General features: G+C 33.7%; 1 protein-coding gene across 1 annotated transcript; it reads right to left on the bottom strand.

Annotated features, from left to right (window-relative positions):
• Positions 1 to 9,235: 9,235 nt before the first annotated feature.
• LOC142505723 (putative flavin-containing monooxygenase 1) lies at positions 9,236 to 12,531 on the bottom strand. Its single transcript, XM_075618826.1, has 5 exons — positions 12,081 to 12,531; positions 11,252 to 11,492; positions 10,277 to 10,455; positions 9,842 to 10,191; positions 9,236 to 9,747 (listed from the first exon to the last, which is right to left on the bottom strand). Exons 1-5 carry the CDS (start codon positions 12,498 to 12,500, stop codon positions 9,402 to 9,404), a joined length of 1,536 nt encoding a protein of 511 aa, XP_075474941.1. The 5' UTR covers positions 12,501 to 12,531; the 3' UTR covers positions 9,236 to 9,401.
• Between the last annotated feature and the right edge of the window lie 3,278 nt (positions 12,532 to 15,809).

Below are 15,809 nucleotides of genomic sequence, written 5' to 3'. Positions count from 1 at the left end.
TTTTGATTTTTCGGCTCGCTTTTTGTGACAAAAACACGAACTGACCGGAGTTTAGGTTAAATTATAGTTTAGTTCATTGGTTTACATTTTAATATATTTTACCATTAAATCTGCAGCAGAATCATCGGTTTGTTGCGTGAATTCTCAAATTTAGTTATATTTTGATAGCAAAAACTTGTGTGAGACGGTCTCACGGGTCATATTTCATGAGATGGATCTTTTATTTGGGTCATCAAAGAAAAAATATTACTTTTTATGCTAAGAGTTACTTTTTATTGTGAATATCGGTAGGATTGACTCGTCTCACAGATAAAATTTCGTGAGACCGTCTCACAAGAGACCTACTCTATTTTGATTTAAATTTGTTAGATTTAATTACCCATTTTAGGCTTAACGTTTGATTTTTCCTTGAACCCAGCATGTAAAATTGAAATATTTTCCAAATTATTCAGTAGCAGAAGTGGTGAACCAACAAACTGAACCTTATAAACCGGTCTATCATAATACAAAACAAAACCGAACTGAACTAAAACTTTTCGGATTACATATTTCATAAACTAAAAGACCGAACCAAAGTTGGACAAAAAAAAAACCGAACCGACCCATGAACACTCTTACATACACGCAATGATGAAATACAAAAATATCAAACAAAGTATATTTTGTTCCCCGGCTTTGGGTTTGTTTTCTACCTTCATCATAGTCACTCAAAAAGAAGAAAAAAAACTTCCCCTACGTCGAACTTACTTAACTGTCGACACCCCGTATGGGTTCGGGTAATAATTAGGACAGACACATACATAGTAAAAAAGAAACTCACCAAAAACGAAATAGAATAAAGTGAAATGGAATGTATACATGCATTAAACTCCAACAATGCATAACCAAGAAACATGACATGTGAAGAAATAGTCCCAGTGCACAATCTATGGGCTCTTTTTCTTACTCTCTGAGAAATTAAAGACTGTGAATCAAGTACAAAAATGGAGTCAAAAAGTAAACTGTTGATCAAATGAAGAGAAAGAGAAGACACACTAACGAACACAACACAGTGTGATGCCAAATGACATGTGATCTCTCCGTCTGATTCGGGATATCCATTTTTTTTAATTCTTATCATATGTCGATAACAAATTATTTCATGTCTAGATAACTCTATATGATACGATATGATATGATAATGTTATTTTTCGTGATGGATTTTGTGGAATGTGTATATGATTTAGTTATTTTGCTCAAATAATTAAATTCACTAGAGGATTATTTAGGATTTATTGATCGATACATCCCATCCATCTACCATAGTTTCGTCCTCAAATTTGTAATATATCTAGCCTTCCATTTTCATTGTTTGATAGTTGTAGTGTTTATATAAATATTTCAGAAAATGTAGCAAGAAATAGTGTAGATGATTTTATATAGTCCGGCAGCGAAATGAATCCATCTTCGTCTTCTCACGAAAATTTTGAAAGCTGGTAACTTTTGTAAGGATTTATAATTCAATGCTAGGTTTATTGAACTCATCCTATGAGAAAGATCTTGTCCCAACAGAAGAAGTTTCAATTTGCCATGTTAGTTTCGTGTTTTCTCTTTTATGAAAGTGAGAGTATCCAATTTGAAGTCATATATAGCACAAGTGAAAATGATAAAAAGTTGAACTCCATTTCCCAAGATCAGCTAACAACTTGGCTCATGAGCTGTTGAAGTATCGTTTTCTCACACCCAAGGCGCAACGGAAGTTTAAATAATTTGTTTCGATGTTCAAAACACTCCTTGGGGGTCGTATGAATTTAAACATTCATAGGACGTTTTGGCTCCAAACTATTCCAGATTTTAAGCGGAGATATTTCTTCTTGTATATTTCTTTGAACGACTCTCCCTCCTTTGATCGTCTAATTAAGTCCACGATCAGAAACTTTGTTCCTTGTTTGGATTGCACTAGAGATTTCAAACAATTTCTGCGTTGATACTAGGACTCCCAAATTTCAGAATTCCGAGTTGGTGTGGCGGCGACGGGGCGGCGCGACGGGAAGCACACAACCGAAAATTTTTCTTCTGAATAATTATTTTGGCCGAGACTTTTGAGGAGGAGAGGAAAAATTTTGTTATGTATTTTTATGTGTCGTGTGTAGTTATCAACTTTTGATAACATATTTATTAAAATACACAAGTCATATGTCACTAGGATTCCTAATCCTAGTCTTATTAGGACTTTTTATTTCCATTATTTAAATTCTCATATAATTATATAAAGAAAAATAATCAACTTTTGATAATGGATTATATATTTATATATAAATCTTTATATCTAATTATCTATATATTAATACATCTACACATGCACATACACTATATTGCATAGACATATAATTTAAAATCAAATAATCATTATTTAATTTCTTTGATTAACTTATTAGTTAATTAATTCTAGACTCATCTATAATATTTTATGAGAATTTTGTACATATTAGTAGTCGCTAGTACTAATACTATTATTTATATAGTAAATTCTAAATTTATTAAATAAATAATTGTGAACTCATTATAACCCGGATCAACAATCTGACAGCATCGATATATCAAAGATACAAATCTTGTTCATATATTGAAAATAAAAAATTTCGAAAATCAAAATTTCCACTGATCCATTTTTGGCAGCTGCTAATTTTGTGAACTTCTTCGCCAAAATAGGTAGTTCCACTCTTCTTACTCAATTACCAGTTAACTTCCATTTATTCCATCCTCTGGAACCAACTCATAAACTCCTTTATAATTCTGTTTGATCTCCACAGTCGTCAAATTCAACTCTTTGAACTTTGACTATCTCAACGAGAACACAAAATCCAATACTTGTATGACTCTCAATGGTTCAGGGATATAGCTAACTGTGAGTTAATATCTTCATGTGATTCAGAATAACATTTATTCTTATTCGGGCTTATCCTAGTTAGCCATATTCTTTTCATCAACACCTTGATCAAGAATGTCAGAACTCATTTTTGATTGTATCAGTCGGATCGTGGTAAGAGCGTCTAGTAGCATCACCCTATGATCTCCTAGGTATCGCTGATAGTGCTTGCAAGAACCTTATGTTGTGTTTAGCATACAATATGATCTTTTCAACCCATATATCCTGATCGAATCTGTAATCATTGGTTAATCGAGAGTTACGTACGAATTCAACAATGATGTGATATATCTTGAGTAATAATAGTGACATGATATGTTCAACTGAAGAAACACCTTTCCAAAATGCACATGTTTTACTCTGACCAGAGATTTTTTGCACTATTAACTCATCAGATTACATATGATATCTAGGCAAACGATGAATCCCTGACTATAATTTATTTGTTCCTACGTATATCGAAACTACACCCAACCTCGCTATCTGATGACCCTCAATGGAGTTGGTAAGCATATCCAAGTAAATGCTAGTACGTGAAACCTCAACGTTGTCCCAGGTCAAAGGACTAATGATGTACAACCATAATCGTATATTATTCCACTCGATTAATGATAACTACTTGGACAGTCCGAGGGAGAATTGTTCAGTGCATCATCAAATGATCACTCATCTGTATGAATGAACATCTCAATACCCTTACCAATGAAACATGATGTTTACATCACTTATGCTAGTATCAAGCTCAAGCGACATCTATCTTAATTTTAGGCGGCTTATTCGACTATGAACCTATTTAGAATATATGATATACTTTCCTAATGAGTTTCATGATCTTATGTTGAGAAGTATACCTCATGGTATGTTGCATTATTTGCTACTTGCAAGTTACGATATCAAATTCTAGTACTCGGTTAAGCTCATATATAGTTCCCACAGGGAGTGTAATTTAATAATATATTGAATACCGTAATTAAAATAGTCAACCTCTATTCAAGCATAAGTAATTCAAGCACACAACGCTTTAAAATCAATGGGACAAGGAATCTAGAGGTGGGATTTCACTTGATCTTCAATGTATTGAATTATCATCAACTTTTATATTCATAAATTCAACCCGTTTACTACTCAGAATTCTCAAATATTCCTACTTCCTTTCCTAAGTGATATGTAGGAACAATTATCTAACATTGATTTCAGTATCCCTATTAATCACAAACATTAAATAATTTCAATAGTACTACAGTTTTTTTAATGGGTTTGGTGGAGTTATAAGCCTTCCGAGCTCTCTATAAACACCAACTATATATTTTCCTCTTGTCCTATTCAAAATCTCATCTCCCGAGTGATAGATCTCAAATAAATATGACAATCCAATTAGTGATGAAGTAATTGAAAGCAATAAAATTCGAAAAATATGAATAACACAAGAAGAAATTCACATATAACAATCAACAATTCATAAATAAAGATTCAAACAAGCTACGTCGTCCTCTAGATTAAAAAAATTAGTTCATAATGGGAAAGCGACAAAACAAATTCATGTTTTTCGACGTCGTCAAAATAACTAAGAGATTGTACTGAGAGCAAAAAAGAACACTTGAATCTACTCTAACAAGTTGGTTCGTTGGACACCTACTCTAACAATTTGCTCGAACTAGCATCGTCCAAGCCTCTGCCTAGGTCCACCATCGGAGAGGATCCCAAAGGGGAGTTCCTCCATATTTAGTTATATTTTACGGTCTTGGGTAGCTAAACAGCAAAAAATCAAAGAGTTAACTGAGATAAATGAGCAAATGCAGTGTAGATAGCCCTAGCATTGTAAGAACGCTAATATAACTTGCCTTATAGAGTGGAAAACAAAAGAAAAGATATCCAAAAACAAGGAAATTCACTTTCCAAAGAGATCCCACCAGTGCAAGTGATTTTATGTTTATGAATGCTATTCCATTGTGTTTGAAAATGGTTGTAAACTATCACCTGATGAAATGATGAAGCTGTTGGAAAATTTGATGCTTAATGAATGAAAATTAAGCAAATAAATCAATGTATTTGATTGGAAAAATTCGAAACGAAGAACGAAGCTTAATGAACGAATATTAAGTTCGGTGGTTCTGAAATAAACTCGCAACAAGTTCATCAAATGTTGAACGAACTTAAAACGAGTAGTCGGAACATGTAAGGGACGAAAATCGGAAAATAAAAAAAGAAAAAAGAAAGAAAAAAAAACTCGGCATACCGACGCGCGGGTGCACGCGCCTGACAGTGTCTGGCGCGCACATGCGCGCGGAGCGGCGTGCATGTGCGTGCGCCCCTGCGCGCACAGACGCGTCCCTTCGGATTTTTTCGAATTTTCTGATGGTTTTTCAATTCCTTTGGCATTGTTTGATGCTTGTGATCAGTTACAATGGCCAAGAGACACCCCCTATGAATTAAAGATCACGTCTTTTCATTTGAAAAACATTAAATGCATGATTATTTAAAATCAAACACACATAACATCATATGCATATAGTCTTCTTCCTTCTTTTTCAAGAGAGAGTTCATCCATTTCTTTGTGAAAGAACTTGAATATTTGAGTGCTCATTATTCAAGTGTTATAGTTGTATCTTGGGAGAAGATTGCCACAAACTCTAGCACATTGTGAGGGCAAATTCTTCTTAAGGACAAAGTGTTCAACACTTGCCTCTACAAAGCCATTTTCATTGTTTTCTTCTTGTTTTCCCTCATATTTGAATACCCCATACAACAAGCTTAAGAAGAATTTGGATTTTGATCATTTGCAAGAAGAATATCAATGGCATCATCTTCTACAACACCACATGCAACCATTGCTCAAGGAGAACAAATACCAACATGAGTTTGTCAAGGTTCTTGAAGGAGGATCCTCCCACTGTTGCTGAAAACGAGACAGATACCAACATGAGGGCCGCTTTGGATGCTTGGAACCAAAGTGATTTCTTGTGTAAGAACTACATCCTCAATGGACTTGACAATGCATTGTACAATGTGTATTGTCAAGTCAAGACCGCCAAGGAACTATGGGATATGCTTGATAAAAAATACAGGGCGGAGGATGCGGGCTTGAAGAAGTTCATTGTTGGGAGATTTTTGGACTTCAAGATGGTGGACTCAAAATCTGTGATGAGTCAAGTGCAAGAACTACAACTTCTCTTGCACGAGATTCATGCGGAAGGAATGAGTCTAAGCGAGTCCTTCCAAGTTGCTGCCATGATCGAGAAACTCCCCCCATTGTGGAAAGATTTCAAAAATTACTTGAAGCACAAAAGAAAGAAAATGAGATTGGAGGATCTCATTGTGAGATTGAGGATAGAAGAGGACAACAAGAGCACCGAGGCCAAGGCAAGTAAAATGGTAGCAAGGGTGAACATTGTTGAATCAAGTTCTCAAGGGAAGAAGAGGATGTTTGAAAAGCAACCACAACAAGGCCAACAACCACCAAACAAGAAGAAGTTCAAAGGCACTTGTTATAACTGCGGAAAACCAAATCACATGGCCAATGATTGTAGGAATCCAAAGAAGGGAAATCCTCAAGCCAACGTTGTTCAAGAAAGGTCGGTACCATTTGATTTTTCTTAACTTGATTTGACTGCAGTTATTTTGGAAGCAAATTTGGTGGAAAACTCCAATGAATGGTGGGTTGATACGGGAGCAACTCGACACATATGCTCCAACAAGGGGATGTTCTCCACATACACTCCATCGACCGGGAGAAAACTTTACATGGGGAACTCCGCTACGTCTGAGGTGGTGGGCACCGGCAATGTAGTACTGAAGATGACATCGGGTTTGGAAGTAACCCTTGTTGATGCACTTCATGTACCGGACATAAGAAAGAACCTCGTGTCGGGGTCTCTGTTGGTCAAACATGGGTTTAGACTAGTATTTGAGTCTAACAAAGTTGTATTGACCAATAATGGTCATTTTATTGGAAAAAGATATCTCGATGAGAACCTTTTCAAGTTGAATGTAATGGCTATACGCCAAAGTGTTGTTGAAAGTAATAAAGGAAAAAGTTCTATTTACTTGCTTGAGTGTTCTCATTTATGGCATGTTCGTTTAGGACACGTAAATTTTAATACCTTGCAACGTTTAATGAAACTTGAATTATTGCCTAAACACAACGTCGATCCAACACAAAAATGCGAGATATGTATTGAAGCAAAAATGACCAAAGCGCCTTACCACTCGATTGAAAGATGTACAACTCCTCTAGAATTAATACACACCGATCTTAGTGATTTAAAATTTGTACAAACCAGAGGAGGGAAAAGATACTACGTGACATTCATTGATGATAATACAAGATACTGTTACGTATATCTTTTGAGGTCGAAAGATGAAGCTCTTGAAGTATTCAAATGTTATAAGACCGAAGTTGAGAATCAACTAGGCAAACAAATAAAAAGAGTTCGAAGCGATAGAGGGGGCGAATACGGAGCACCGTTTGATGAATTCTGCACATCTGTGGGTATAATTCATGAAACGACTGCTCCTTATTCACCACAATCGAATGAAATTGCCGAAAGAAAGAACCGAACTCTGAAAGATATGATGAATGCTATGTTAATAAGTTCAGGACTACCCCAAAACTTGTGGGGGGAAGCAATACTATCGGCAGGGGCTGCCGAGCGCTGCTCGGCAGCGTGCGCCCCTGCGCGCACAGACGCGTCTCTTCGGATTTTTTCGAATTTTCTGATGGTTTTTCAATTTCTTTGGCATTGTTTGATGCTTGTGATCAGTTACAATGACCAAGAGACACCCCCTATGAATTAAAGATCATGTCTTTTCATTTGAAAAACATTAAATGCATGATTATTTAAAATCAAACACACATAACATCATATGCATATAGTCTTCTTCCTTCTTCTTCAAGAGAGAGTTCATCCATTTCTTTGTGAAAGAACTTGAATATTTGAGTGCTCATTATTCAAGTGTTGTAGTTGTATCTTGGGAGAAGATTGCCACAAACTCTAGCACATTGTGAGGGCAAATTCTTCTTAAGGACAAAGTGTTCAACACTTGCCTCTGCAAATTCATTTTCATTGTTTTCTTCTTGATTTTCCTCATATTTGAATACCCCATACAACAGAAGCAACGTATTAATCCTCTGAAAAGTCGTGGGAATAAATTGAGACCAAATGTAGCAAATCCCTATTTTACTCGAGTTCAGAACAATTCATTCCTATTTTGAAAATTGTATAGATTAGCTTATATGTTCCACTTACCCTCTATCCTAGGGTATTTGCCTAAGCCCTATATTCTGCCATGCATGTTGTCTACTGTATGAGGTGTCGGCCTAGGTGTTTAAATTTAATGTTGTTGTTTTCCATTTTTTTGTATTTTGCATTTAAATCACAATGAAGTCCATATATATACAGATGATATGCTACATTATGGAAGTTGAGGGTTTAAACTAACTTAATTTTGATTACATAATCTTGTTCTCTTTTAGGTGTACACAATTATCTTTATCGATAATCTATAGTGTATATATCTCTAGAACTTTTACAAAAAATATACGAAATATCTCTATGTATGTGCACGTGACATGTGAACGCTAACAAATACATATACGTTTGTACATGATCGCGTGCGTGAGCATGTGTGTTTACGATCATGTACGTAGAGAATAAAAAGACATGTATGGACTACTTAACTTAAAAGAGTAGGTTTATTCAATTACCATACATTCTAACTTTGGGTACATCCTCCTGGTCTCACAACAAATGTCATAGTGAAGGCCACATGCCTAATTTTCATAAGTCGGAAGCTTTTCCGATGATAAGGAGATGGATTGTTAGAGAGCAATAATTTTACGCAACTCTAAATATTCAAATTATATCATCGTCATCAAATATAAATTTTGGTAAAAGTGACGGACATCTACAACTACAATGATGTTGGGATTGTGATGGGAAATTTTATACTGGCCTGGCCTCAGTGACTAGGTAGGTGTTGGATTTTCCATCTCGATATACCATTCAAGTTTTAAGTGGTATCGATCCATGATTCTTGGCCCAAGTATTAACACAAACAGCCCACTATATACAATTATGGCCCGATGAAATTCAAAAAAAATATGGGGTCGACCGTTCCAATTCAAATTTTATCTCTATCGAATTTGAATATCAGAATAGCAGAATATTTTTACTATTTATTAAAGTTAAACCCCATTTTATTTTTGCTCTTACCATTTCAATTTTTTTTTTAAAAAAACTACTTCAATATCTAATTATTATATGAAACACACGCATGATATGTGTCACAACACTGTATATTCAAATAAAAAGAAGGATTGTAGAGCTAACCAACATTTATTTTATTAATTTTCATTTAAAAATTTCTTTATTTTTCCATGCGATTGTGTCGATTATCGACCTATTACAAGAATGGAGTAACATTTTATTACTTAATAAAAAGGAATAAATAAAACAACAAATATTAATTTGTGTGAGGTCAATGAGATTCTTAATCATTCTTCCTTTTCTGCGTAGTCTTGGCTGTTATAAGGGCTAAAAGCCTCAGCAATCCAGTTGCTCTTCCTCCATGCTTTCCATCCCATTTCTTCACAAATCTCATCTGTATGATTGATGCTGAAAGTAGAGATGCAGCTTCTCTTGTAGAATCGAGTAGTCCTCTTCATGATATCTATCTCCTCCATCGTGTCCAAGAGCATTTTTTCGACATTCGGGAGTTTGAATTTGTTGTCCACGAGCCTCGACAGCCATTTGCAGCGTATCTCGGCCGTGTGGAGATTGGAGACGCTCTCGATGTAGCCGACAAATGTCATGTTGGGGATAAACGGATTGATCGTTCCTCTAAAAACGTAACAAAAGTTCGAGTTGATGAGAGACGAATCAACCAAAAAAAATAGTTTCATAGTACTTTAATGAAATAGCGAATTTGTAGTACTTGTATAAGGGCATCATGCCGGAAGGTAACTCGAGCAAACTTCGGAATGGATCAGGGATCATGGCGTTCAGCTTCTGCTTTCCATCGAAACCCGTTGCAAGAACCACGACGTCCGCCTCCAGTTTGCTTCCATCGTCGAGCTCGACTCCTCCTTCCCAAAAACCCCACTTCGAAGTTCTTTTGAAGTCAATCTTCCCTTTGTCTGCCTCAACGAAGAAATTTTCAGGCAAGATAGGCATTTGGCACGACGCGTAATCTTCCTCGAAAGGATGATCGGGCTTCAGTCCATACTTCTCTAACGGAAGAATCCATGTCAAGTATGATTCAATAATCTTTGACAAAATTTTTCTCTACGAAAACCATGAAAAAAAATGTTAAGTTCTCCCTCCACTAGAACGCTAAGATTTGAAAAATAACATATATGTAGAATGTTACCACAGGAGAGAGTGCGGTGCAAACAAGGGACCTAAAGAATCCTTGATTGGGTCTTTCATGGAGGAATTGTGCAGCCCTTGTGGAATAGAACATGGAAAAAGGCAAACCCCATACTGAATAATGGGGAACTGTCCAACGCAGGGTCCTTATAACCAAGGTACAAGTTTGGCCTTCTGGTCCTGTGTATTTAATATACACGACAACATATCAATATCGTTAAAATCATCGTCTAAGTTGTCCTGTTTCGGATTTTGGTCCCATAAGTTGAATTTTTTTTGGTATTTAATCATACTTTACCATAGATTTGCGGGACGAATACCAAATTTCGACTACTTCGAGGACTAGAATCCAAAACAGAACAACCTAGGTATTTCATAAAATTTCATGCAAAAACCTTGTCTAAAGATGGAGAGAAAACGTATCATATGTAATGGAATTCCTTGAAATTTATGTAGAATGGAGAAATTGTTATTCAAAGGTTAAACTAATTTTGAGTTGACGGAATAGTTCTTGAAACTTGGCTGAATAATTTATTGAATAAATTGCTTATAAAACAAAAATATTGGAAGGTTGACTTATCAGTCAACCACGTTATCAAGAAAATTAACTTTAGAAGCAGAGAATTTTTTTTATTAATATTTGATTATAAGAAATTGTCAGGGGGTTAAAGAAAACACTTTAGGTGAAAATGAAAAATCACTTTTTTAAGGTGGCAAACCCTTAAAATATTTTGCTTTTGAAAGACACATTAATTTTCTTGAAAAAACTTATGTATGAGCTATAAAAATGTATTTTAATCAGGCTGTCTCTTCTAGCTTCACTGTATCGTAACCATGAAACATCTTTAGCATCAGCTATAAATCCTAAAAGAAGCGCCCACATGGCAAACGAGCGCGAGCACACATGATATTCACACACATATATATTATATGTATGTATGTGTGTGTACATATATAATATTGTATAAAATCATACCTTGATTCTCTAGAGCACATTCATATGCCAAATCAATGGCAGATTTCTTGTATCCAAATATTACCACCTTCTTCCCTTTGAGCAATTGAGTTGTTTCCTCTTGGTTCATCTTGCAGTAATCAAGAGTGTGCAGAACTTTCCCTTTGAAAACCTCAGGTCCTTTGTTTTGTGGGAATTTCGGTATCATTGGGATATCGCCATATTTCCCGGCGCATATCACCACACACTCGAACGTACGCCACTAAGAATCGAAATAAATATAAGGGTTTAGATATTATTTATTTTAAAATGAAATATGAAATAAAATTAAAATTCTCGTTGATAGAAATATATATAATGTTGGGACGTAAAAGTTTTACATGCATGCATGTTCTCTACATAAAGCTACCAATTTTATAAATTCATTTATTTATTTTCCAGTTTTTAGGGATATTAATACTTCGAAACAATTAACCAAATTCGTCGAAAAATAAATGATTTTAAAATATTCATTTTATATTAAAATTATCGAATTTAGGGCTAAATATGAGTAAGTATTTTACAAGTTCCAATCATTATTTTAATTATTTTGTTCCTATATATTGAAAAAAAATCATTTTTATAACGTGGCTTACAATTAATGAATCTGTAAGCTCAAAATATAACTTTCAAACCAGTTGAACTTGAATTTGAAATAATTTGTTTTAAGCAGAAAATTAAATTAAATTAAATTTGTGGGAACTTAATAAAATGAGATTTCAAACTAAAATATAAAAATTCTGATATTTATTTGACTCGCAATGAGATAATTAAACATATTGTCATAATAATACCCAAGAGATTTACCAACCTGAATTGTCTCCGATCCGCTTGTTTGGACTCCGACTTCCCAAACAGGCTGACCGGACAGTAAACTCCCGTATTCATCGGATTTCCGGCGCTCGCCGATGAACCGAATCTCGACCACCTTGGAGTTGAATTCCACGAACTTCAGCACATCAAAATGCGTCGCATATTGATGCACATACTCCAATATCTCTATATTAGAAGGGAAACTGGAGTTATCCCTTTCAGCCCACGGGAAATCCGAGAACTCGTAGTCACACCGAGGGGTCTGCAGCTTGGTGGTACGGAAAGCGCAGTGCTTCCAAACCCCACCGATGCAGTCCGTGGCTTCGAACACCACCGGGTTGTGCTTCCGGAGTTGCTTCGCTGCGGCGATGCCGCTGATGCCGCCTCCGATAATGGCGATCTTAGATGGATTTTCCATGAAATTATTATGCTTGTTTGGCTTGTGAAGAAGAAGGTATTTGTTATTCTAAAAATGGTGAGTTCTGAAGGTGGAGGATACAAGTATTTATAGTGAGATTTGCATGGGATGGGAGGTCTTGTTTGATAGCACGTGAGCACACCATGGTGGGGGCATGAGGAAGAAGATGGAGGGAGTACTTGATAAATTTTGTTGAAAATGATAATTTTTTGTATATTTTAAAATAATAAAATTTTATTTTTATAAAATATATTAGAATTTTTAATATATGAAAGCTCAAAAAAGGCTTAATTAGTTTGATAATGATATATAATATAGGAGAAATATTTATGATATTCTTTTATGTTAAAATATTTTATAAAAAACACACGAAAATTCTGGTCAAAGTGTACATATGGTACCTTCGTTTTATTTGAGTTCTGGAAAACCATGAGTTAATCTTTGACAAGAAAACCACTAAATTCTTGGAAATTTTAGTGTGATTTTGGGGCAAAATTGAATATGATTATCAAATCCTTTTTATGTTAAATAAAATAATTATTGATTTTTTAATGACAAAAACTTGTGTGAGACGGTCTCACGGGTCGTATTTTGTGAAACATATCTCTTATTTGTGTCATCCATGAAAAATTATTACTTTTTATGCTAAGAACATTACTTTTTATTGTGAATATCGGTAGGGTTGACCCGTCTCACAGATAAAGATTCGTGAGACCGTCTCACAAGAGACCTACTCTTTTTAATATAAACGCACATATACTTTTTTTTAACAAATATTAATGTTATAAGTTAAACATTAATAATGGGGACAAATGTAAATAAAATTTAATTACATTGAATTTGTTATTTTAGCTGGTGTGATCCCACATTTTTTCATTTATTTGAATAAAATAATTTAGTGGAACCATATATAAAAGGAAATTATATGGCTATGATGTGGAAGTTTCGTTCTATTTGCAGTTTGTTTGTCTGGAAGTTGCTCAACTTGTGTGAATCTCCATTTACTATTTATTATACATGCCATTTAAATCATTATCCATTTTCTTTAATTAATTGATAATATTTAATTTCGAATTCAGTTAATTAATTAATTTATATGGGCCCTTTGAGTAAAGTTGGGAACTGAAATTTATTAGGGGAATATAAAAATAAGGGAAAACAGCGATTGTTGCTGTTATGTAAATTGCCTTAGATTAGAAAATTTTGATAATATGTTAATTAAAATTAACTTCACTTCTTTTACGTTTTCAATCTATTTTCCTCTTAAATGGTAACATGATGTTAGACACGTCAATAATATCCAACGTCGTCGTTTCTTTTGATGTTTGACTATTTAAATGATCAAAATCAGTATTAGTTAATCGATCGTGATTCGCTCCACCAGGCCTAAACTATGCTTGCCTAATCCTTTTTTTTATTTCTAGATTTTTGGCTAATTCCAAATTAATTCTTTTTCTAGAAAAGAAAAGATTGGATTGCATGAATTTTTTTTTCTACGTAAATTAGTGTTATTTGTGTATATTTATTTATAACCTCGATTGATTGCCTTTTTATTTTTAAAAAATAAAATCGATTTTAATTCTTAGATATAATATAGTGAAAATTTTAATATTAAAATTTCTAAAAAGGGTAAATTTTAATATTTTTTATTCGAGAAAATACTATTCCAACTAAGCAAAAACACACACAAAATCTTCAAGAAATAGCAATGTGCATGAATCTTTCCTCGTCGTGTTCATTTGACTTTAGATTTTCACGCAGCACATTTCAGATTTTATTGAATTGGAAGCATCCAAGAAAATATTATGAATTTTCAAAGGAAATCAAATATTTTTAAAATAATAATTTATTAATTTGCTAACAATTTCCTCAAAAACAAAAAATATATGAAAATGCAAGTGTCACGCAAACCGTGTATCTCAAAATTATTGACTCTTGATGTCAAGATTTTCTCTTACATATTATATATGTTATGGAAAGAATTCAAGATATTTAACTAAATTCCAAGAAATTTATGTATGTTGAACAATATAAGATAATGTTGATAGTTGCCATTAAATAAAACAATGTTTTCATTTATTAGTTATAATTAATTTATCAAGTATATATCCGGCAAGTAACTGATGGTTAGCATTTATTAAAAATGAAATGATGATAACTAGTCAAGAATTTGTTATTTTCTCACCACAAGCCATATATTATGCAAGGGCATTTTGTATTTAAAGTATTTCGGAAGAAGAACGAGAACCCTCTGTGGGCTCTAAACATCGTCACGTAATCATACAAAATATGAAGTAATATGCATAAAAAAGTTTCCTTCTACTACATAATAATTTAATACATATACGATAAAATAATGTAGTCAACACATCATTTAAAGATATGTATCATAGACTGTATAATAATTACACAAGACACAACTCGAATATAAATAAGTTATAGTGTTTCTATCTAATATCAACTAAAGAACTTCTTTGACTAGACACACCTAGATCTTCACCTCTATCATATCTCAGAATTAATCATGTTACACGTCCAACAAAAACTGTCACCGAAGGGTGATCATATACAACAAATATTATCCTAATACATAATAGTTACAATACACGATATAATGAAATCATAACAGTAATACTCTCTTTGCTTTTTTTGGACTACGATTGATATCACAACCAATAATCAACAAATGTCGCTATACTACTACTGCAACATGTCGCTCCGATACTATTGCGACACGTCGTTCCCCTACTACTGCGAAAAAAAACAATACATCGCTAATCTATTACTATGATAAATAACGATATCACTGATTAATAACTCGCTGTAAAAAATAATAAACAATGACACATATAATATCAAATCGTCTATTCCTGGTGATTTATCATTGTTCAACACAATAGTCTTCATCGATACTAAACAATAATAACATATGCTCATACATCAACACGAATATGATAATCGAGTATATATAAAATCTGGTTATTTCTTTGATCCCGAGGCTTGTGATGTATCTAAATAATTCAACAAAAATTATCAGATTCTTGTAACTGTATCAATACAATCATAACAATATCAATATATAACATCAAATGACCCAACAAAAATTAATTCAACAAAAATATAAAACTTTATTATAATTCTCATCGTTTAACAATTAATATTCTGGTGCATTTCGTTCACTGTACTAATATCAAATACACCCTAAACAATTAATTTCAAATAATAAACTATATCAAAACATTTTCTAAACTCGAGTATATATAAAATCTAGCTATTTCTTTGATCTCAATGCTTGTGATGTATCTAAAT

The sequence above is a fragment of the Primulina tabacum genome, chromosome 10, assembly GCF_025594145.1.
Source record: "Primulina tabacum isolate GXHZ01 chromosome 10, ASM2559414v2, whole genome shotgun sequence".
NCBI classification, from domain to species: Eukaryota; Viridiplantae; Streptophyta; class Magnoliopsida; order Lamiales; family Gesneriaceae; genus Primulina; species Primulina tabacum.
Note: the sequence above shows the minus strand (reverse complement) of the source record. Positions and strands in the feature narration are given on the sequence as shown.